Source organism: Mustela nivalis (genome assembly GCF_964662115.1).
Source record: "Mustela nivalis genome assembly, chromosome: 19".
Taxonomy (NCBI): domain Eukaryota; kingdom Metazoa; phylum Chordata; class Mammalia; order Carnivora; family Mustelidae; genus Mustela; species Mustela nivalis.
Window position 1 is genome coordinate 20509897 of NC_139038.1, and position 24511 is coordinate 20534407.

Genomic DNA, 24511 nt, shown 5'->3' on the forward strand with positions numbered 1-24511 from the left:
CCTCCTCGCAGTTGTCCCTAGTCCTGTTCATATTTGAAACATAGCTCATTTTTTTGTGCTTTCTCTTTGGCTTCTACCTCTAATAGAACTTATTTGAGGTGAGTAGACTGCCTGGATTCAAATCTATGTTCCAAAATACTAGCTGTGTGACCCTTGATAAATCTCTCAGCCTCTGTGAGCCTTGGTTTTTTTACCTGTAGAACGGGGTTAACAGTACCTATGTCATAGGGTTCTTGTTGGTTTAAATGAGAAAGCATGGAAAGTGCCTGACTCATAGTAAGCATTCAACGTTAGTTGCTGCTGTTCTTACTAATAAACATCTCCCTATCACTAGATTATAAACTCTTGAATGTGAGGAATGTGGCTTTCTCATTTCCCTTAGAGACCTGGCACATTGCTTTACATGTGAATTGAATTATCATAATTAAATTTGGCCTGGGTTATAAAGGAAAACTGTGAACCTGTATTTGAGAGACCTAGCCATCTATGTGCCAGGACTGTTTCAGTGACAATCTTTCTGAAAGCAGAGGCTTTCCTAGATCAGCCCTTTCAAGTCAATGTGATTATTTTATTGGTAGGTATTTGACTGTATAATATGCCAGTGTCATTAACCTCCTTAGGATTCAAGACTAGGACCTTTACTACTCAAGACCCTTTGTGGACTGAAGACCCTTTCCTACCGAGTTCATAGTGTTCCACTGTTGATACCAACCCAAAGAGGACCAGGATGATGCAAGCACCCTGTCGATCCTGAGAGAACTCTCTGGAGGCTTCTTCAAGCTTTCAGGTTCTCAGCTATCTTGAAGCCATATATTTGGTACGTTTTGCAAAGACTCGGTTCTGCCAAGGTGGTTTTAATTATTTCTGCTAAAAGGAATGGATTCAAGGATTTGATCTCATTTTAGATGTAGTTATCCCCAACCGGCCATGTTATGGCCCTTTAGTAAATCCTGCCACTGTATTTGGTCACTATTAAATCAATCCCTATTATCTGTCAGAGCCAGTCAGTAAAATAAATGCTGAGTCCTCACTCTGGCACTCTTTTCTTGTTTAAATATTTAATTTGGTTGTCTTAGACAATTGACATATTTTCTTAAATAAATTTAAAAAACAACTCATTCTTTTATATTGCTTTGTTCTCTGTGGCAAAATGCAAATGCAGTTGAAAAACCAATCAAAGAAAATCCTTTCCATTATGCATAATAAATTGCTCTAGAGGAAAAATAATCCACATATCTAAGAAAGCTTTTAAGTACCTCGTATCTTACTGATGTCGTTAGTGAGTAGTGGACTCCTATTGGGTGTCACCCCCACTTTACCTCATTTTTGCTGTTTTGGGGTCATCAGTAACTTTTCTTGTCCCAAGTGCTGTTATGGAGAAGGAAGTTACCATAACCCTAAACTGGGGCAAAGGGATTTTTTTTTTGTTTTTTTTTACGGTAACATGTCTGTAAAGTTAAAAAATAATGAGTATAGGAAATTAAAAGTCTCCCCCATCTACCTTTCAGAAATTACCACTATTAACAGTTTATAAGGTTTCTTGCAGATATTTTGCTGTATTTACTATATATGTATAGATGCATATACTCTCTCTCTGTCCTATATATATAGATAGATAGATGCTTGGGTGTGTGTGTGTGTGTGTGTGTGTGTATGATGGCTATGTCCTGTTCAGTTTTAACAAAAGATCATATTATACATGCCTCCCACCACTTTCTTTTTTACTTATGATGGGTATCTTTCTGTGTCACTAAATATAACTCTGCATTTTTAGTGGCTGTATAGTATGTGTGTGTGTATGTGAGTCCTCCTCCCTTGTTGATTTCATTTAGGTAGTCTCCAAGTTCTTTGCTATTACAAATAATGCTGCTTGAACTTGGGCCTTAGATAACAGGAACTTCCCATATACCATGATAACATGACATTTTAACTGAAGTATATCAAGTACCCCATGAAAATCAGTACATGTATTTTTAAATATTGTGATTAAGAAATAGTGGCACTCGGGGCGCCTGGGTGGCTCAGTGGGTTAAGCCTCTGCCTTCAGCTCAGGTCATGATCTCAGGGTCCTGGGATCGAGCCCCGTGTAAGGCTCTCTACTCCGCAGGGAGCCTGCTTCCTCCCCTCTCTCTGCCTGCCTCTCTGCCTACTTGTGATCTCTGTCTGTCAAATAATTAAATAAAATCTTAAAAAAAAAAATAGTGACACTCAATACGAGTTTGGAGAAGGAAACTAATATTAAATTCAGGTTCTGTGTATTTCCATATGCCATTTTAACCCTCCTCCTGAGGTGAAGTGTAAGTGGTATTTTGTAGACCAGAAAACCATGCATCAAAAGGGGAATGATTTACCCAAGGCTCAGTAACTAATAATGTTGAATCTGGGTTTCAAACCTAGGTTCTCTGACTTCAAAATCGAGAACCACTTCTGTCCTGGCTAGTGTGAAGGAAATAAAAATAGCTTGTCCCAGTTGCATGATTTCTTGGCTCAGACATGAGCAGCTGAATCTATGATTTGCTTCTTCTGCATGTGGAATGCAAGCAACCATAAAAGGTAGTCCTGCTTAGAAACAACCTATAAATACTATATAATTTGTTGGGGAGAAAAGTATGTAAGTTATTAAGCTGTTTGTGTTCAGTCTTCTATCATTCCCTCTCACTGTCAAGCTTTCTGCAATCCTGCTAAGTGGTAACTTCACTGATGGGTGAACTAAATGATGTCACCCTTTTATTTTACTAGGACACTTTTGGGAATTGAGCACCCAGGGAAGTGTCTCCAAACAGGCTAGATCTTGTCCTCTCTGTAGCACTTAAAAAACCAATTAAGTAGATCCCTTCTACCCTGTTAATAGGAAATCTACTGGTTATTGGGTTACCCTAGGATTGTGCAGAGGACCATGGTTCAAATCTTAGCCCCCTCCAGTCATTTGTCATCTGTCCACACTTGCTACTGCTGAGAGTTCTAATATTCAAGGCCGAATGGTGCAGGAGTTCTGTGTCCATCCCACGTTCGGGGCATGGTGAAGTTTGGTGAGCGGGTAAGACTTTCTCCCTGGATAAGGACACATTTCCTCTTAGGTCTTACCATCTAAAGTGCTGCCACCAAACACTGAGCCAGCCCCTACCCCTTCTGATTTTCAGATACCTGATTTCTTGACCTCTGTCTCTTTTCTTCTTCCCTTTTGGCTTTCCTCAGATGCATATTTGCCCAGTACCTGTGTCCCCTTCTTTGGTTCAAACCGAAACAATCCAGCTTTTTTTCAAGGGGCTGATTGCATCCTCTGACTGCAAGACCAGACACAGAAGCCAGGTCTGGCCAATCAGAGCCACAGTGACTGTTTCAGAAATGAGTGGGTCACATGACCAAGCCAAGCCCGGGCCTTTCCTGGAGCTCCTTGGAAAAGAGGTGCTCTTCTTTTAGGGTTGCTGAGTTGGAGGGCGGGGGCTGCTGAGTGCTGCTGGTGTCCAAGTCTGCCAAGCACTCATGAAGAGCCTGCTTAAGAATAAGGTCATCACATGCAACATGGGGGCTTAAGGGGGTAGGAGAAGAATCAATGAAACAAGATGGGATTGGGGGGGAGACAAACCATAAGTGACTCTAATCTCACAAAACAAACTGAGGGTGGCCGGAGGGAGGGGGTTGGGAGAAAGGGGGTGGGGTTATGGACATTGGGGAGGGTATGTGCTATGGTGAGTACTGTGAAGTGTGTAAACGTGGTGATTCATAGACCTGTGCCCCTGGGGATAAAAATACATGTTTATAAAAAATTTAAAAAAATAAAGAATAAGGCCATCACAGAAGAAAGGAGCTGGAAAAGGGAGACAGATTTCTATTAACATCGTATTAGCCTTTGGATCAAGCCATGTCCGAAACCAGAAAATCCTTTGATTTTTCTGTTGTTTGAGCAGATAAATTCCCTCTTTTCCTTAAGCCAGTTTGAGTTGGGTTTGTCTCTTTAACCTGAAAGAATCTTGATACACTCACGCTTCTCTTGACATTAAACACATCCTTCACCTCCCGTGCTTTGGCACGTCATTTTAATCTCTCAGTTAGCGTGGGATTTTATGAAAAAGAAAGAAATGTAGACTTCAGGCTACTCCTTTTTTTTTTTTTTTTTTAAGATTTTATTTATTTATTTGACAGAGAGAGATCACAAGTAAGCGGAGAAGCAGGCAGAGAGAGAGGAAGGGAAACAGGCTCCCTGATGAGCAGAGAGCCCGATGTGGGACTTGATCCCAGGACCCTGAGATCATGACCTGAGCTGAAGGCAGTGGCTTAACCCACTGAGCCACCCAGGCGCCCCAACTTCAGGCTACTTCTTAACCCAACAAAAAGCACCTGCTACTGGCTTGAAAGGGGGAAAATAAAGAAAGCAAAATACAAGTTAATATCTAAAAAAAAAAAAAAAAAGTTGCATAACAATAATGTCTTAGTCTGTTTGAGCTGCTGCTATCACAAAATACCACAGTATAAGGTGGCTTCTGAAACACAAGGCTAATTAGGTGTTAACTAGAGTTACTGTAGTATCATTTTTGCAATACATACATCTATTGAATCACAGTATACACATGAAACTAATCTAATGATATGTGTCATATCTCAGTTACAAAAAAAAAAAAAAGAAAAGAAAAGAAACCCAGGAGTTTTAAATGCTGAAGACAAAAATCATCAGTCACCCTTAATCTGCTGATTCCAGCGCAGGAGGATTATAAACTAAATATGGCACAACACTACAGTATCTATCAACCAGTTAAAAGAGCTTTGGAATTCATTTTCTCCCCAAATTTGAAAAAAACTAACAAGGTACTTAGGAACTTGCTGTGACCTGAAGAAAAAACTTTGTTTTTAGGGTCCATAGTTTTGAAACTTTGTTTTTAGGGCCTATACTTTTGAAAATCAAGCCCCTAGATTCATACATTTTACTTTTTGTGTCTTTATCTTACAGAAATAAAAATCTCACAGTGCACAAAGAGGTAAAACAGTGTTCATTGCAACATCGCTTTTAAAAAATTTATTTCTCACAGTTCTGGAGGCTGGAAATCCAAGATCAGGGTGCCAGCGCGGTCCGGTAAGGGTCCTCTTCTGAGTTGCCGACTTCTTGTATTCTCAGAGGGCAGACGGAGCTAGGGGCTCTGTCCTCTTTTATGAGAGCACTAATCCCGTTCTTGAGGGCTCTCCCTCATGACCCGTGTGCCTCCTAGAGGCCCCCCTTTCTAATGCCATCACTCTAGGGGCTAAGTTTCCAACATATGAATTTTCAGGGGGTGAGGGGTAGGGGGTGGGGACACACATTCAGACTATAGCAAATGGTCGTTTAAGAGAAAGATACAACAAATCTAATAATCTAATAATAATACAACAATTATTCCATAATTTGGAACTTCAAAGTGTGTGAAGCAGAAATAGAATTAACGGGAGAATTAGGAAATCAACACTCAGTATATCTTGGGCAATGAGACCAGGCTACAGCTCCTAAATAAAGACCAGAGGTGGATTCACCCTGACCAGTTTCCAAGAAACTAAGGTAAGAAACCCAAATTCCTATTGTGCTCTAATTCCCTACATGGGGCCCAAATGAGCTACAAACCATCTGAGGAGAGCTCAGAAAGAAGGTACCCACACACAGCTTTCCTCTTGCCTGGTCATACAGGCTGAAAATCTTACTCCACTTTATCCCTCCGACACAACTACCTCCAGAATACGTGTGTCGTGTAAGCTTACGTAGAAAAAAGCAATCACAATGACTTTTCAATGTTGGGTTTTACTTCTTGTAAAATGCTGAGACCTATGTATCCAGGAGCCAAGGAAACAAGTATAAGGAAACAAGTATAAAACTACCCATCTTGGGCCTTCCTGTCTTCCAAAATGGTGTCTCAAAGCTAGTCAGCCGCTTCCACAGAGGATTTCCAGTATGGTGGGCACAAGGACTCTGACCCCTTGTTCACAGAGTAGCTGTTGGTTGGTCGCTCTCAGCCTCTTGTAACTCACCCCTTTTCTGACTTCCTTACCTCTCTCTGATCTGCCTCCTCTCCTGCCTTGTTGGTTTTAATGAAACGCCCTCCCACACACCACACTACCCTCAACCCATGACTACTGCCCCGTGACGGGTGGTAGGTAAGCAGTTTCTATTGGGTTTTGTTATTTCTGATCTGGCCTTTAGGAGCCACTGCTAGTGTCAACATGGGAAGAGGTTCTCCACCATGTGATGATTATTGCAAGGAGCACATGTTAACAATGATCAAATTATAGGTTCGGAAAGTGAAGACAGTCATTTGAGAAATTACCTAGATAAACTAGATCCCTTAGCCTCTCGCAAGCTAGTTGACATGGGGTACATCACTTCATCTCTTGACTTCCATAAAAGAAGGCATTGAAGAAGGTCCCCCAGCTATGGGCGAGGGGCTGGTTACATCATAATCACCTGGGACCATTGTTAAAGATTCATGTTCCCACACTCCACCACAGTTCTGTATCTGTCTCCCAAAATGGGAATGTTATGGATGTTTCCCTAGCAAACAACCCAGATGATTCCGATGGGCACCTGGGTTTGGGAACCACAGCAGTAGATGATCTCTTCTGAGGCCAAGAGGTCCCTGAGGCCGCTGCTGTATTGGCCAGGTTTGGGTGGGCCTGCACCTGGTTGGAGGTGAGGGAATCCCAAACCTCTCTCAGGGTGTGTGTTTGGGGGGGCCCCAGGGAATCTGAGAAAAAGTTTACAGTTACCAGCTTCCCACCTGGCACGGCACTGGTTCTCTGCTACCTGTCTTCAGTTCCCACCATGGGAAGGCAGCACATACCAGGACTCTCTACTGGTTTAAACCATCATTTTCTGCTGACCCAGAGAGTCTAGAAATAGAAGTCCAAATCCTGCTTCCAAGCTTCTGTAGGGGTGGAGAAAAGCAAAGTGCCTGGGGAAAAGCTGTTAACAAGGAAGTGGTAATGTCTTCCCTGGGGTGAGGGAGTTTTCCCCTGTCCCTGCTTCAGGCGGCAGTGGTGCGGTCTGTTACCTTGGAGACCAGCTAACACTTCCTGGCAGGGCGAGCTCCACCGCTGAGTTGCTCGGAGGAGCATAGAGGAGGTGGGAACCGGGAACAGCAGAGTCCCGGGATGACCAGGGTCCCCTCTCCCAAAGATGGAGAAATGCAGGTGAGGGTGAGTTTCACAGGGGCGGCAGGATGGTAAGATGGGGTGGGGCACACCCAGACGCTGAGCCCTGGAAAGAGGTTTAGGGAGCCTGGGCCCATGGGCCTCTGCTCCCTACAGGCCAGGCGCTGGGCTGCGTGTAAGGGGTGCAACCACAGACAAAGAAGTAGTGGGACTGCTGGGGAGAAGGACCATGACATCGTGGTATGAGGCCCCCCAGGGCAGCAATAGGACAAAATGATTTCCTTCCTGGGGGTTGGAGGGCAGAAAATGGGGCTCAGGAAGGACTTGCTGGGGTTTTGTAGGGCTCAGGGTGTTTGTAGAGGTGGGTCCAACTTCAACAAAGAAGGGTATGAAACAGTAAGGTGCATGGAAGTAGAGGTTGCCAGGGCCCATAGAAGGGTTGGCAGTAAGGGGGAGGAGTCAGCAAGGAACAGGTCCTAAAAGAAGAGTAAACGTTGCAAGGAAGGTTTAGCTTGATGATCGCTGGCAGTGAGGAGCCCCAGTAGGTTCTAAACAGGTGGACAACCCTGCGTCTCGGAAAAATCATCCCGGCAGCAGAACGTAAAATGGACCGGATGGGGCAAGACTTAGATTGTCTGGCCATTCCAAATACAAACCCTGGGGGGTGGAGGGGGTTTTGTCCCAGATGTTTAGGAGAACCCAGCTAGTAACAAACCAGGAAGTTAGCTGGAGGTTTTCTCTAATCCACTAACCAGGGCTACTACGTCTCTCCCTTTGCCCGTGATGCCATCTCTTAGGGGCCAGCCTACATATTCTCTTTCCCAGCCGAGCCCCATCCCCCAGGGCAGCGTGGCCCACCTTTGTCGAAACCCCAGACCTGCCCTGAGTGCACTTATTCACCAAACGTTTTTTGAGCAGCTACTATGTTCTGGGCACTGAGGATACAAAAGACTTCTAGCAGAGATCAGAACTAAGTCCCTGCCATCATGGAGCTCTTAGTGGGTTGACAGGTGGAAGAGAAAGGTAATAAGTAAACAACGTAGGACTTCAGATGTTAAAACACGTTCTGGAGAAAACAGTCGAGTGGCTACTGTTTGAGATGGGATAATCAATGAAGCCCTCTCTAGTGAGGTTTCATTTGAGCAAAGACCGGAGGGTAAGGGCTGTGTCCACTTCCTCTCTGCCTCCCCAGTACCAGCTTTTTCTGGGACCCAGCAAACACCCTAAAAATGTCCACGGGATAAGTGATGGCTTACATGCCCTATGCTGAAGCCCTTGAAGAAGCAGCACATTGTTCTAACGCTATTCTGCATTTCTATAGTACTCTGTATTTACAAAGCTCTTTGCCGTTCTCAGTGTCGGCTTTTGGTCTCTTGACCACTGTGTTGAAGCAGGCAGGGCAGTTACCAGGAACCCCATTCCATTCTGCAGAAGAAGAAACCCAAGGTCTGTTGCTTTCTAGAACACCATATTGTGTCATGAGTTTGATGCCGACCGCACCCTCCTCCTCCATCAGCCACACCAGTCACCCTGGAACCCCGTCGTGCAGGCGTCTGAATTCATTAGATTGTTAATCACTCTCCAAAAAAAAGAGAACTGGGACACTGTGGGGCGTCCAGTGCTCACGAGGCATTTCTATTTCAACAGTCTCTGCCACTGGTCTCTCAGCCAAGTTTCCTGAGGGAAAGCCAGTTGTTTTTTAAACATTTTTTTCTAACATTAACAACATTGCTACATTATCTTGGTGCTGCCCAAAAACAAAGCATCCTCTGAGTAAAAGATTAAAGACCCCAGAGAGAAAAGCAAGTTGCTGTACCATCATTCGACTATTTTATTTAATGATTTCATAAGAACGTACACACTTATTTTTCAAGCTGCAACTCCTGAGTTTCTCACTTGCTGTGTCTTAGCCAATATTTTTGTGGTTGCAAGTAACAGAAACCGAAATGAGCTAGCTTAAGCAGAAAGATGGGGAGTTATAAGGAACAGGGTTTTTCATGGTACCCAAGAGCAGAAAGTAAAGGCAGTTCTCACAAGTGCCTGGGGTCAGCATTTAGATATTCAAGAACCAAGGCAGTTTCTCAACCTCCCATCCCCCAAGTGTGTATTGCCTGCCATTTCCTGCTCTCTTGTAACTTATGGTCTAATGGGAGAGAGACAACAATTTTTAAAAATCACACTAAAGAATGTATCATTCTAAGTTAAAAGTATCCTGAAGTATCCTCAAGTTCTGTGAGAGTTTACATAACACGAAAGGAACCTGAAATACGGTGAGAGGGTGAAGAAGAGTCCCCAGAGAAAATGACAATTAGGCTGAATGATCAAGAATAAGTTGGGAGAGGGGGAGGGGATGTTCCAGAGCAAAGACAGCATGTGAAAAGGTCCTGTGGTTAAAGGAAATGTTTACCATTCCAGGAATTGAAGGGAGGGGTCATGGAACACAGAATGGGGGAGCAGGGGAAAAGAGGGAAAGCTGAAGGGGTGGGTGGGCAGCACCCACATCGTGCACGACCTCAAATGCCATCATAGGAATCTTAGTCTTCATCCTAGAAATGAAAGGAAGCCTTTGAATAGTTTGAAGCAGGAGGGAGAAGAGGAGGTGTGACGTTGGGTTTGTATTTTTAAAAGATCACCCTGGCTTCAGTGAGAACAGACTAGATTTGGAGGGTCTGAAGGAATTTGGGGGATGTGGGGAGTTCAGGTCCACTGCATTTGTCTGTGGCAGAGATGACTGTGCCCTGGACAGAGAAGGTCACTGGAGACAGATATGTGGACAGGTTGGAGAGTGGGAACATTAACAAGGTTAGGTGATGGATTAGATACGGGAATAATGTATTGGGAATAATTCCTAGGTTTCTGACTCATACAAGTAGATAGAAACTGCCTATTTTTTCTAAGCTAGAAAACACTGAAAAGAGGGTAGGTCTGTAGGGAATGTGAATTCAGTCTTGGATATACTGAGTTTGAGGTACTCCAGATGGAAATATCCAGTGTTGATGAATATGGTCTGCCATCAGAGTGGGGGGTCTGGATTTTTGATACGCCATTGGGGGTCACCAATGTGTGTACATGATGACAGTTGAGGCCAGGGACAGGGAAGGATAAGACTGTCTAGGAAAAGAAGATAGAGAAGGGTAGAGATGCATAATTTAGCCTTGAAGAGAGCCAAATTAAAATGCTTGTTAGAGGAGAATAAGCCTGGAAAGGAGACCAGAAGGATCCAGCAGAGAGACAAGAAGGTCAGAAAGAATGGCTCCAGGGACCCAAGGCAGGGAAGGATCACTCACTCCCCTTTATCTGAAGACAAGCTTTTCCCCACTTCTGAATGTACTCTGTGGCCCCATAGCTCTTAATTCCAAATTCCCAGAGAGGATCTCATGGAGCCATCTTGCTCCTGTCCACCGCTGACTCTAAGCTGTGAGGACTAGGCTGCAGGGTAGAGCCCCTTTGAGGGCAGATGTCATTCACAAAGAAAAGAATTCAACCTCCTTTCAGTATTTTTCCCTCTTCTCCCCCTTCTTAAAATCCTTATGATCACTCCTTACCGTCTCTGACCAGCCCCAACCCTCACCATACTCTTTTTTTTTTTTTAAGATTTTATTTATTTGACAGAGATCACAAGTGGGCAGAGAGGCAGGCAGAGAGAGAGGGAGGAAGCAGGATCCCTGCTGAGCAGAGAGCCCGATGCGGGGCTCGATCCCAGGACCCTGAGATCATTACCCGAGCTGAAGGCAGAGGCTTAACCCACTGAGACACCCAGGTGCCCCCCCCACCACCATACTCTTTACACAGCCCCCCCCCCACCACCATACTCTTTACACAGCCACCTCCTTTCTGTCCTTCGTGAAGGTCAAAGCTCAAGGTCAAGCCTGCAGCTGACCACCTTAGCTATGCAGAACAGATCCCTTTCCTGATTACTCTGCAGCATGTCATCCTGTTCAAGTCCTTCTTAGCACTTGCCACAATTTCTGTAGATAATAAATTTAACTTTTTAACATCCATCTTCCCCTTCTAGACTGTGAGCTCTACCTCAGTGATTCTCAGTTGGGGGGCCACTGTGGCCCCCAGGAGACTTTAGGCCATGTCCAGAGACATTTTTGGTTGTTATGACTTGGGAGACAGGAAAGCCGCTGGCATCTAGCGGGCGGAGGCCGGGGATCCCACAATGCACAGGACAGCCTCCCAACCAAGACTGACCCTGTCCAAAATGTCCAAAATGCTAAAGTTGAGAAGCCTCTGTTCCCTTGTTCCCCATCATATCCTCACCACCTGGCAGAATTGATAAGCATTAGTGAATGAATGAAGAATGAATGAATGAATGAATGAATGGATGACAGAAGGGTTGAGTTGACTGTAGATACCCCCCAAAGCTGTTGTCTCTGTGCTGCATTTATCTCTCTCTTCTCTGGTGTTCCTTTTCTCCCTAGGAAATAAGCTTTGGGGGTTTTTAAAATGGCTACACATATTAGTCCTGTCTTCCATGGTCAAGATAATACGTTTCTGGAAGATCACTGGTAAGCCTCCTCTCTGATTTTTCAGATGAAGACAACACCAACATTTTGTTGCAGGTCGTTGAGGGGGGAAATACCTGCCTCGAAGCAAGACTGGATAAATGGTCGTGGCATCAGCTCACGCCCGAGGACTTCTGTTCTCTCACTACCAGAATGATAGAATAAAATGTCTTAAGAGCCTGGAGTTCACCTTTTATCAGGACTCTACGGGAACCCTTCCCAGCTACCATACAGAGATAAAAATGGCTCTGGAGGGATGCCTGGGTGGCCCAGTCCTTAAGCGGCTGCCTTGGGCTCAGGTCATAATCCCTGGGTCCTGGGATCGAGCCCTGCATCCAGCTTCCTGCTCAGCAGCGAGGTCTGCTTCTCCTTCTCTTACTCCCCCTGCTTGTGTTCCCTTTCCCACTGTGTCCCTCTCTCTGTCAAATAAATAAATAAATGGCTCTGGAGACCCTAGAAATGTGGAGGCAATGTCTAGTGCTGGGACACTGATCAGTCGCTCACTGTGTGTTTTGTAGCCTGAGGAGAAGCAATGACAAAGATCCAAAGAAGCGACCAGTCCAGAAGGACCTTTGTGGACGTGGCCAAAATCCCGACAATGGACTACTGGTTACACATGTTAACCAGACACAGGACTTACTGGTAAATACAATCTAGTGCTTTAACTGAGTCACAGTGCTTACCAATCATAGTCAGGGAATGTGGAATGTGTTAAACTTGGGGTGTTTCTTTTTCTTTCTTTTTTAAAAATTTATTTATGAGAGAGTGTGTGTGTGAGAGAGAGAGTGGGGGGACAGCGGGGAAGAGCAGATTGAGAAGCAGACTTCCCATTGAACAGGGATCCTGGCACAGGACTCTGTCCCGGGACCCTGAAATCATGACCCGAGCCAAAGTCAGACACTTAAGGGACTGAGCCACCCAGGCACCCCACTCTGGGTGTTTCTTTCTTCATGTAGGATCTCGGGATAGAAAACTATTAGGTAAGCATTCATCTTTAATCCTTTGCCTTTCGAAATGATAGGAATCTCTATCCTGTTTATAGAAACCTTATAGCCTTCTTGGCCATATCAGTAAATATTCAGAGTATATGAAGACTGTGTTATCAAAGCCTGAAGACTAGGGAATGTAATTCTAAAATCCCCCTTTCTGAGATTTGTCTTTCTTTTAGGATTCCCTAAAACCTAGATCCAAAAATCAGTTTCAGGAAGTGCTGTCAGAGCAAGAGCATTGCGGCAAGAGAATTAACTTCGAAGAATAACCAGAACTGTGGTTTTAGGCTGCCTTTCAATGTGTCCGTGAACCGGACAGTGGGTGAGTGGTCTAGACCACGGAATTCACTATGAATAGTAGAAACTACTGCCATCAGAAGTAGTTAGGTGCAGGTCTGGCCTAAAATCACCTACCTAATCTACGTGAGAGTTTAAAGATGATGTCTTGAGATGACAGTCTGTCAAAAACAATCCAGTTTTAATGCCGGCAATCAATCAGGAAGATGGTCCTGTTGGACTTTCCTCAAGTATTCGCGCTAATACTTGGAAAGTATTTTGGGAAATACTTTAGGAAAGTAATTTTAATTAAATTGCTTAAATTAATTAAAAGAAAATGAGGATATGTCAATAGTCTTGAGAGTCTGGGGGATTGTGTCAATGACTTCGGTTGTTGGTAATTTGAGTCTTCATGTAATTTCATACCAAGCAGGTGAGTTCCCAGGTGGACAAGGACCACTCGTACCCTTACCAGTCACAGGTGGAACTTCCTTTACCTCAGAAACGAATAGCAGTGGGAAAGAAAGGACTGTTCTGACACTAATATCTTCCTCCTCTCTCTGTAACGCACCTACTTTAGTACGTGACCAGTGTGCCCTACAGTCAAAATGTACACTGTCTATCCGTCGTACTGAAACACGATGGATCATTGCAAATACAGTAAAATGGAAGAAAGGTGAATTATCAGTCTACAGTGCACAGAATCATCAACCGGGGAGTCGAAGTCCTGAAAGATGACGAGAGTGACCTCTAGTGTTCATATGATATAAAGCACCGTTTCCCTAAGCGCGAGATGGGTACCATGAATTTTAGGAGGTGCTGTTTAAGGGCAGGAATTAATTAGCGTAAGATCCTACGAGAAAGGTATCTTTTTAGCCAGTTCCCTCTCGGTCCTTCGTGAAGATAGTCATAGTTTGGTGCTCACGTGAGCTACGTAGCTTGGGTTTGAGTCCCAGCCATACCGCTTACCAGCTGCGTGACTTTGGGGAAATGACTTAAACGTGGACAGTGCTTGACACATAACAGATTCTGTTTACGTGTTTGCTGTCAGTATTGTTCCCACTTCTTTAGGGCTTGCTATATATCCTTTTGGAACAGGGCAGTGAGCAGGCCTCAGGCACAGAACCGAGGGCATACAGTCGTATCTGGCTGGACTGTAATAGCAGCATTTCATGTTCACTGAGGGGGAGATGCAGATCAGTGCTGGGATCTGTTGGCGCAGCTACACTCAAGGCTCTGTTTTGCTGTAGCTTCACATGCCCGTTCTACAGATGAAAAAAGAGCCCCACTGACCTGCCCAGCATCACAGAGCAAGTAGAGAGCCCCACCTACGGTGTTCCTTTCTTCTCTCCTGCTCTTCTCTGGAACTTTCTTCTTCCTGTGTCCTCTACCCCGCCTAGTGGAACACAATCAGCTACCGGCAGAGTTTTCAACTCCTTGTCCACCGCTCCACTACCATGAAAGCCCTGATAGATACAAGCCCAAGGAGCCCCCACCTGGGTTCAAGCAGGCGCCCGGGAATGGCGCAGCCATCTCTAATAGAGAAGGGGGTCCTGAGAGATTAAACGGTGGACGGGCCCATTCCCCAGCCATCAGATGGTGCTGAGGGGGCAATTCTCATCAGCTGGCCTCCCTCATGATGCCCTACCACACCCAGAGCGAGTCACGACCAGTTCTGGCAACATATACATTATAGGTACATCGCACAGGGATTGTGCTGGAAGGCCCCTCCAAACCAGGCCTGGTACACCTTCCTAGCCCCTTGTCATGTCACACCCCACACTCCAACCTCCGTGGCCACCTTCCTGCTCTACAAACACGGTGACCCCTTCCCTGCTCCACGCCTCTGCCTGAAAGGCGCATTCCCTAGCGATGCACAGGGCTGGCTTCTTCTTCACCTCTAGATCTCGGCTCACAGCGAAATCACGGCTCCCCTCCAGCCTGAGGAAGTGACCTCCCGTCTCCACCCTCCTCCCTCTCTGTCACATTTCCCTGCTCCATGTCCTTCCTGGACCCGTTCCCTTCTGAAATTATACACACTGGTTTCATGTATTCTCTGCTCTCTACCTACCCACGCCAGAATGTAAGGTCCAAGAAAACAAGAACATTTCTATCTTGTTCACAATGTAGACAGAGCACCAATGACAGCACGTGCTTCGTAGAAGGGCTCAGAAACACCCCCTGTGTGGAGGAAGAAATGCCAGCCTCCAGGAGAGGTGACCAAGGCCAAGTGGGCTCAGAGCCTCCAGTCAGCTTTCTTTACCTTCTGGCTCCCAGAAAGCAACCCCCATGTTGAATGCTGGCCATGAATGACTTCAGCTCCACCACCAAGTCCACCACCCAAATTTGGAGCTTGGTACTGTGTAAGTGACACAGGTGTCACTTGGTAAAAGCAAGGGGGGAGGGCACAGTCCTTTGCCTGGCCAGACTCCTGTGATGGCGAGGAAATCCTATATTTAAACTATTTTACCTGCTGCTTCTGTTTCTGGTCTCTGGACTAGACAGGATGAACCCATTCCAGCCTCCATCCGCCAACAAATGTTTGTCGAGGACCCACCAGACCGATAGCAAGGCAGAACCCATAGCAAGAGACAGAAAATGGAAGGCTGGAAATAAAGAGCACCCAGATGAGAACAGAGGCAATTTATTGCATGTTTGCACCCGCAGGGAGTCAGCCACCTCCACTTGTGTTCGGCAGAGACTCAAAGGCAGGGATCAGGAAAGCTTTACAGTGAGAAGGTGGCATGGGGCGCCTGGGGGGCTCAGTCAGTTAAGCCACTGTCTTTGGCTCAGGTCGCGATCCCAGGGTTCTGGGATCGAGTCCCACATCAGGCTCCTTGCTCGGCAGGGAGCCTGCTTCTCTCTCTCTGCCTCTGTCTGCTTGTGCGTGCTCTCTCTCTCTCTCTCTCTCTCTCTCTCTGACAAATAAGTAAATAAATAAAATCTTTAAAAAAAAAGAAGAAGAAGAAGAAGGGGGAAAGCTTCAGGTGTGCCCAGAAGGGCAGTGTTGGCAGGAGGCGTCTGGAGGGGAGCTAACTAGAAGCCAGGTGTCTCCTAGATGGGTTTTGAGGGCATATTTAGCCTTCTCTGGTGGGTTCTGAGGTGGATGTGGGATAAAAAATCGGAAAACTGGCAGCCCTTGTCCAAGTCTGGGCCTATGCTGGGCCAGTTGCTACAGTTGTGGTTTGATTTCACGGACTGGTTGCTATCAAGGCCATGGGTTGGAGTCCTATTGTCCACTGTGGTCTGGCCACCATATATTCAGTCTCCGGTAAGGCAGGATGTGAGTGACCCTTGAATTGTCCAGCCGCACACTGGAGCTGAGGTGAGGGATGAGAATGGGTATTTCCAGAGCAGTTGGCCCAGGACGCAGGCCTCCCCATCCCCAGTTCCCTCAGCCAGGTGAGTTCTCGAACACACTGTGTTCAGGAAGGACCTGTTGGAGTTGACAGTCCACGGGCGTCTGTGTGGAGGGGACCGAGGGCGTCCTCGGCCTTGCCCTCTCTTTCCGCACTTTTGTCTTTGGCTCTGGCTCTGTCTCATAGAGGCTGCAGGGAGACGAGACCCAACCCTCGGCTTGGGAGGACTCGGAAGACTGGCTTTCGACGCGCAGTTTACAGTTTGAGAGGCTCACCTTGGCTGACCTGCTTAGCCAGGGCACCGCCGTGCTGTGAGTCTGGTGCCATTCCCTTTACCCCCAAACCTGGCAACCCCCTGCTCCCAGGCCCCAGAGACCCCCTTCTTAAGACTTTGCTTCTCCAGGGAGGAGGGCAGCAATATCACGAGGAAAGTGCACTTCTCTACCCAGATCATCCGCCAGTTCGAATCCAAGCTTTCTGAGTAAGTATGCGAACTCGAGAATTTCCTCATTTCAGCAGCCTGAAAGTAACTTTGTGCAGGGGCCCATGGGGGGACTCAGGCCGTAAGCAACCAACTCTTGATTTCGGCTCTGGTTGTGATCTCAAGGCCACACGAGATCAAGGTCACATCTCAAGGTCATGAGATCAAGCCCCACGTCCATGGAGTCTGCTTGAGATTCTCTCTCTCTCTCTCTCTGTGCCCCGCCCCCAACTCTCTTTCTCTCACTCTAAAATAAATAAATAATAAAATCTTTTAAAAAATAACTTTTTTCCGACAACAATCTCTGGGTTTTGGGGCAGGTCCCTCCCACCTCTGGTCCTAATGGCCTCTTGCCTCAAATGAAGACATTGGACCATAACCGGTTTTTCTCAGCCTTTTAAAATCCGTGGGCCCTTTGTGTGAGCACATACAACCTCATACCTTCACCTGAGGTGTAATAGTTAAGTGACCACTTTCAATGACAGATTTTGCAAATGTTTGTGAAAAATACGCAGGCTGCCTACTCCCAAACCAGATTTTCTGAGCCTATATACACATTCCATCCCCGATGTAGCAATCTCTGACCCAGGATCACTGTTTGCCTGAGGTTTCTTAAAAGGCTCTAATAATAATACCTGTCATTTTTTAAAATTTTATTTTAAAGATTTTTATTTATTTATTTGACAGAGAGAGATCACAAGGAGGCAGAGAGGCAGACAGAGAGAGAGGAAGGGAAGCAGGCTCCCCACCGAGCAGAGAGCCCGATGTGGGACTCGATCCCAGGACCCTGAGATCATGACCTGAGCCGAAGGCAGCGGCTTAACCCACTGAGCCCCCCAGGTGCCCCACACCTGTCGTTTATTAATGTGTCAGGAATTCTACTCAGGCCTGAATGCATTATCTTGTTTAATCCCCACAGAAACTGGAAATATAATATCACTCTCCAGCTGAATATCCAAAGTTCAATTGATAACTGACCAATTTGCCAGATTTATCAAACATTTTAACTATAACTTCGTTTTAAAGATGTTATTTATTTATCTGAGAGAGAGAGCTCAGAGGGAGAGTGAGAGGGAGCAGATTCCCCGCTGAGCAGGGAGCCCGATGCGGGCCTCCATCCCAGGACCCCGGGATCATGACCTGAGCCCGTTAAGGCAGATGCTTAACCGACTGGGCTACCCAGGCACCCCTTAACTGTAACTTTTATAGCAATTTTTATTGGGATTGAAGGTTTAAACAGATTCTTAAAGAATTTTGCAATATTTTGGTTGATTGGTTTTAATTATGAATCAAGCATGTTAAGGAATGTTCAAGTCCATTCTGTTAATTCAAATTGATTTTCAGGGAACTGGCTTTCAGCAAACTGCCTTTTGGCAAACTGACTTGGGTAGAGCCCTAGTATTATCTTTACGTTAGAAGTTCAGAGAGGTGGGGGCGCCTGGGGGGCTCAGTGGGTTAAAGCCTCTGCCTTCGGCTCAGGTCATGATCCCAGGATCCTTGGATCGAGTCCCACATCGGGCTCTCAGCTCGGCGGGGAGCCTGCTTCCTCCTCTCTCTCTGCCTGACTCTGCCTACTTGTGATCTCTGTCAAATAAATAAATAAAGTCTTTAAAAAAAAAAAAAAAAGAAGAAGTTCAGAGAGGTGGGGCACCTGGGTGGATCAGTGGGTTAAGCCGCTGCCTTCGGCTCAGGTCATGATCTCAGGGTCCTGGGATCGAGTCCCGCATCGGGCTCTCTGCTTGGTGGGGAACCTGCTTCCCTCTCTCTCTCTCTGTCAAATAAATAAAATTTAAAAAAAGAAAAAAGAAAAAAAAAAAAAGAAGTTCAGAGAGGTTACCACACCTGTCAAAGGTCACACAGCTAATAAATGGAAGAGCTGGGTCTCAAAGACCAGCACGCCCCATTATGAAGCTCATACTCTCAGCTCTATTCATACTCATGTATACCTTAAAACTCTACCCACCACCCACTGCCCCCTGATTTCATGTCCAAAGGTCTTGCTTCCCCTTTTGTATAGGCTCCCAAATCCCCCCTGCCCTCAGTGAGGGCAAGTCCATTGAATTCAAGTGATGAGTCCTGAACTTGAGCACCTGTTCCATGCTGCCTCCATCCATTCGTTGGGATGGTTTGCAGTAAGGCAAGTTAAACACGTTCCCGCAACCACATTTTGGAAACGGAAGGGGGGTTTTTTTTTGGTTACTCAGTCCCCTGAGAACCTGGTGCTGAACTTCCCCCACGGACATTTATGATCATCTCCAGGTGACTCGGAAGGCTCACCTAAGGAGACACGGGTTTGAGAAGAGCAAGACGTTACCCCCAAGTCCCTCCACACCTTCCTCCCATGCATGTCAGTGACTGTCGCTCGGTGATGAAGCTGACCTCGGCTGATGAGCGGTTCTGGTGTTTTCACAGGGCTGTGGAACTCTATCAGCAGAGAATCCAGTGGCTCGCAGAAAACAGCAGGAAGGTAAGACCCAGGATTTCATTCTCCAACCCGTCTTACTCATTCCTGTCACTGTTCTTTCAGTTGCAAATGACGGACCTCCCAACTCCAGCGGGCTTAAGCTAAAAAAGGAACTTCTAGACCTAAATCCCAAACACAGCTGTATCCATGGGCTCAGATGATGTCATCTCTTGGTCTCTGGGCTCTGCTTTCCTCTGGGTTGGTTTTATTCTTTTTCTTTCTTTCTTTTTTAAAAGATGTATTTATTTATTTTAGAGAGAAAGGGGGCACCTGAGCGGGAGGGGCAGAGGGAGAGGGGAGAGAATCCCCAGCACACTCCCCCATGAGTGTGGGGCCGGAAAGAGGGTGGCGGTGGATCTCACCACCCTGAGATCATGGCCTGAGCCGAAACCACGCGTCAGATGCTGAACTGATGGAGCCACTCACATGCCCCACTGTACCCTTTTCTGATGAAGCCACAGAGGAGACATGAAACCAGCCCAGACTAGATCCCAAAGAAGAAATCACTCTTAAACCAACTCGTGGGTCCCGTGGGTGCTGATGTAGCCTGGGGTGACGGACAGACCATCCTGGGCCCGCTTCCCAACTACTGTCAGCAAGGCCCCGTCAGCAAGTGGCCTCACTTCTCTGGGTGTCTGTTTCCGTATTTATGGAGGAGAAAAGCAGGGCTTATAAACGAGAGGCATGCTGGCAAATCTGGCCCACAGCCACGTTTTTCTTGGCCCTCGTAGTTTAAAATATTTTTCGAGTTAGTTGCCAAGATTTAAAATTCTGGTGTTTCATGTTTATGTCTGTTTTTAGCTCTCTCTTGAAAAATGGGTGTATCTGGCATTGCCGGGCTCCAATTCCCTCCTATGAACTTACCCAGTTACTTTACAGGATAAATGTCTAGAATTCCAATGACTAAGCTTAAGAGAATGAATGTTTTCAATTATAAAAGCTCTAAAGGCAGTTTCTGTACATTTTAAAAGGAATAGAACTGGTCCCGGATTTGAACTCCTTTTGGCCCCTGAGGATTGGAAATGTCCTAGGAGTCCTCAGCGTTCGTTTGGGTCATGAATTCAACAGATACTGATTGGACAACTACTACACATCAGGCCCCAGTCCCGGATTGAGGACTAGAAACAGGACCAATAGGAAGGTCCCACCTTCATGGAGATTATAGCCCAGCGGGGGACAGACAATGAGTAATTAGCAAATCCTATGTCAGGTCAAGTTAGTGATAGCTGTAAAGAAAAATAAAGCAGGGTAAGAGAATAGAGAATAGGATAGATGGAGGTTTTTTGTTTTTTTTTTTAAAGATTTTATTTATTTATTTGACAGAGAGAGAGATCACAGTAGGCAGAGAGTCAGGCAGAGAGAGAGAGGAGGAAGCAGGCTCCCTGCTGAGCAGAGAGCCTGATGCAGGACTCCATCCCAGCACCCTGAGATCATGACCTGAGCCGAAGGCAGCGGCTTAACCCACTGAGCCACCCAGGTGCCCCTACGATTTTATTTATTTATTTGCGAGAGGGTGTGAGAAGGAGCATTAGCAGGGGAAAGAGAGAGGGAGAAGCAGCCTCCATGGAATTCGATCCCCGGGACCTGCAGATCATGACCCTGGCCAAAGGCAGACACTTCACTGACTGAGTCCCACCCCACACCAGGCGCACCGGAAGGAGGGCTATTTAGAATGGTCAAGAAGGAGACATCTGTGAAAGACAACTGAACGAAATGAGGGTTCTCCCAAGTAGAGATCTAGGAGAGAACATTCCAGGCAGAAGAAACAGCAAATGCCAAGGCTCTGAGAGAGGATCAAGCTTGGCATGTTCTAGAAGCCGCAAGCAGGCCAGTGTAGCAAACACAGAGTGAGCCATCCAGCGAAGGAGGGGGAGACGAGGCTAGAATCAGGAATGGCCTTGCAGAGTTCGGATCTCATTCCATAGGTGAGGCTTTTCCAAAAAGATCATTGTGGCTGCTTCATAAATTGACTATCGAGAACAAAGGCCAGGTAGGGACGGTGGTGACTTAGGCTCAAAAGCCAGGATGCATGGGATGAGAGAGTGGGGACTCAGGGTGTGTCTCGAAGGTGGAGCCCGCAGCACAGCTGATGGGTTGCATGGGTTTGCCGCCAAAGTGCCTGGGTCTGTTGAATGCCACGCACAAGACGGCCAGGCGGGAGGAGGAAAATAGGATGTCTGGGTTTCACCATATGAAGTCTGAGAGGTTTACAGCCATCTGGGCAGAGACAAGGAGCCAGACATTGAATCCGTATGTTTGGAGCTGCCGGAGAGCCCTGCCTGCCCATGGACACTGCACGTCAGTGTGCAAATAGTATTCAAATCCTCGAGACACATGAGATCGGAACACGGGTTCTTCATTGGGGTGGGGGTTGCGATTTTGCCCACCAGGGGACATTTGGCAACGTCCGCAGAAATGTCTGATTGTCGAGACCGAGAGGGGAGATTGCCAGGGAAACTGCGAACATCCCACCACGTCCTGGTCGGCTCCCCACAACAGAGGATTGCCCAGGTCCCTATGTCAGTAGATGAGGGGTTGACAAATCCTGGTGTAGATAAGGAAGGAAAAGGAAGAGGGAGCCCTAGCCCTGTACTTCTCAAACATCGATGGCAGCCAAATCCCTTTCGGTGGTAGGGGCGGTAGGGAGAGGAATTTTGTTCAAATGCAGACTCGAATTGGGCAGATCTGGGGTGGGACTTGAGATTTTGCGTCTAACAAGTTCCCAGGACGTTCCACCCACGAAGCCGACCTGGGGAGGGGGTGGGGGAGGGCAAGAAGAACTGGCCAGCAAGTGGGGGAGAAACCAGGAAAACGTGATGTCCTGAAAGACACGTGTCCTCATTAAGAGCTTCAACTTGTTACATCCTCGACCCAGCCAAAGGGTGTCCTATACTACTCAGAATTAGTGCCCGTGGAGAACTTACATTTGACCATTGGGTTTGGCAAGAGGTCATTGATCCCCTTGATAAATGTAGCTTCTGGGGAGTGGGGAGGTGAGAGAACCTTACACGGAGCAGAGAAAGGAGGTCGGGGAGCAGGAGGGAGGGGTGGGGTCCTGAAAGGTTTATTTCCTTTTTCAGATGGGCAATAGTATTTTGTAATTTGTGTGGTGATGGAAACAGCACAGTAGATAAGGAAGGATCTGGTGGTCCAGGAGAAGAGATGATTACAGTAGCAAAGTCCCTGTTGGGCAAGACAAGAGCCCTTAATGGGAGTCAAAGGGTTGGCCTTAGAGCTTTGGTAGTTGCTATAGATACATTGTTAACAGAGGGGAAAGGCCAAGTGTGTGGGCAAAGAGGCAGGCAGGTTAATAGATTCTGCCTCAACAGATCTAAAAAACAAAACTCTGGCTTGTTTCTCTTAGTGAAATTGGAGGCAAGCTCGCCTGTGGGGGAAGCCTAGACAGGGAATGTTGAGGTGTGAGAGAGATAAAATACCCCTCTGGGAGCATAAGGAAATGAATTGAGCAGGAAAATTTGGCATGTAGTAAAGTGGGATTTAAGGCAAAAAGCATCAGATGGAACCCACAGCCCCCGGAGAACCATCCGTCGCTGCAAACCCCAGTTCGCGACACAGCTGCAGGAGGATGAACGTTCCTCGGCAGAGGGGGACTGCGTCGGCCGGGACAGCGGGCTCGCTGTTAGGCACGGAATTAGAAACTCACAGAAATACCGCGGCAGCCGGCAAGCTTGGCACATCTGCCTTGGGGTGGTAGAGTGGGTGGAAAACAAATAAGGAGACGGAGGAAATGGAATAAAATCCTGATGTCATTAGACAGTGGACTTTAGGTCTTATGAAGGGTGCTTTCCTGTCGTCTCTGAGTTTTCTTTAATGGACGTGGCTTACTTTATAGGGGTGGACTGTAAATATAAACATATACATGTAAAAAAACCTCGTAAAGAATAGGTTTTAGTGGGGCACCGGGGTGGCTCAGTGGGTTAAAGCCTCTGCCTTCGGCTCAGGTCGTGATCCCAGGGTCCTGGGTTCGAGCCCCACATCGGGCTCTCTGCTCGGCAGGGAGCCTGCTTCCCCCGCCTCCCCGCCCCACCCACCTGCCTTTCTGCCTACGTGTGATCTCTGTCTGTCTAATAAATAAATAAAATCTTTAAGAAAAAAAAAAAAAAAAGAATAGGTTTTTAGGAGCAGGTAATGCCCAGAACTGAAGTCAGGACATCGGGTTTTGCTTTTCCCTCTGTAAAATGGGCCTGCCTCCTGCTGATTTTTGAGGTCAGGGGTGTGTCCCAACTTCCACATCACACGGAACTGCCCGGTGAGACGGTTTAAGGGAACGCAGGGCTGTGCTGGTTGCTCCCACGGCCCTCTTTGGTTTTAGGTATTTGGCCTCATCAAGGGAGCCAGAGTCGGCATTGTCATTGATGCGTCAGCCGTCAGCAGTGGCTCTCAGAAAGAGGAGTTCCAAAATGACTTCCTGGTAAGTTTCTCAGGCAGAGAAGTACCTGGAACACCCCCCCACCCCCACCCCACATACACACACCCTCCCCTTTGTGAGCGTTGTGGAATGGCTTTGTTTCTAGCAACTGCAAAATGGGGTGTTTTGCAAAGCATGGTTCACACTTAATTAGCACCTACCGTTAAGGAAATATGTCAAGTTCATTTTCAGTTCCTGTGTGAGCTTCTAGTATTCTCACCACAACAGTCCCTACTAACTAGACTTTGCCGCAAGAGCCCCCAGCTCCCCGAAACTGGACTGTTTCCAGCACAGCCTGGCACTGGCCGCCTGGCCTTTTCTGGACCCAGGGCCCGTTTTGTTTTCCTTGGCGTGTCCACAACAAAGAAACCGAGAACTCTGGAGGCAGATGACTGGCCACCTCTGCCACTTCTGGGCTGTGACCCTGCTGCCGAATCTCTCTGTGCCTCAGTTACCTCATTTGTAAAATGCAGGTGACACCTGCCAGGGCTGTCATAGGATGGAAGGAGTTTGTGCAAATTAAGTACTCAGAAAGGAAAACCCCTGTAACCTGTGTGCACTGATGTAGGGGTGGCTCTTTTCTTATGGGAACCCCTAGAGCTCTGGATGCAAGCATTCAGGCCGTTCATAGGGCTCAACATGGGCGAGTCATCCAGACTTGTCCCCCCGCTCCTGGTCTCACCAGATGTCAGGTAACGGGGCTTCGTGACAAGTCCTCAGGGCTGAGTTTCTAGAGATCCCCCCAGGTGGGCTTGGTCTCATATTAGCCAGGGCAAGGTCCGTGTTGGTGACGGACAGATGAAGTTCTACCTAGCCAGGAAGAAGAGGAGGAGCTATGTCACGTTGGGTAGTCATCGGCTGCAGCTCAAATGCATCACATAGGCTGGCGTTATGC

The 24511-nt window shown here is 46.9% G+C and overlaps 1 protein-coding gene across 6 annotated transcripts in view; it reads left to right on the forward strand.

The window, feature by feature from the left end:
* Window positions 1–4964: 4964 nt before the first annotated feature.
* The window catches only part of VWA3A (von Willebrand factor A domain containing 3A), a 57891-nt gene continuing 38344 nt past the window's right edge, over window positions 4965–24511 (forward strand). For 2 of the 6 annotated variants that reach the window (XM_082714670.1, XM_082714672.1), the window contains exons 1-7: window positions 7015–7152; window positions 11535–11621; window positions 12137–12260; window positions 16429–16553; window positions 16646–16723; window positions 19136–19190; window positions 23521–23619. In XM_082714670.1, coding sequence (XP_082570796.1) covers window positions 11560–11621; window positions 12137–12260; window positions 16429–16553; window positions 16646–16723; window positions 19136–19190; window positions 23521–23619 — 543 coding nt within the window. In that variant the 5' untranslated portion in view covers window positions 7015–7152; window positions 11535–11559. Of the gene's footprint in view, window positions 5069–7014; window positions 7153–11534; window positions 11622–12136; window positions 12261–16428; window positions 16554–16645; window positions 16724–19135; window positions 19191–23520; window positions 23620–24511 lie in introns of those variants that run through there. The other 4 variants (XM_082714671.1, XM_082714667.1, XM_082714669.1 and 1 more) reach the window with 3 other exon arrangements.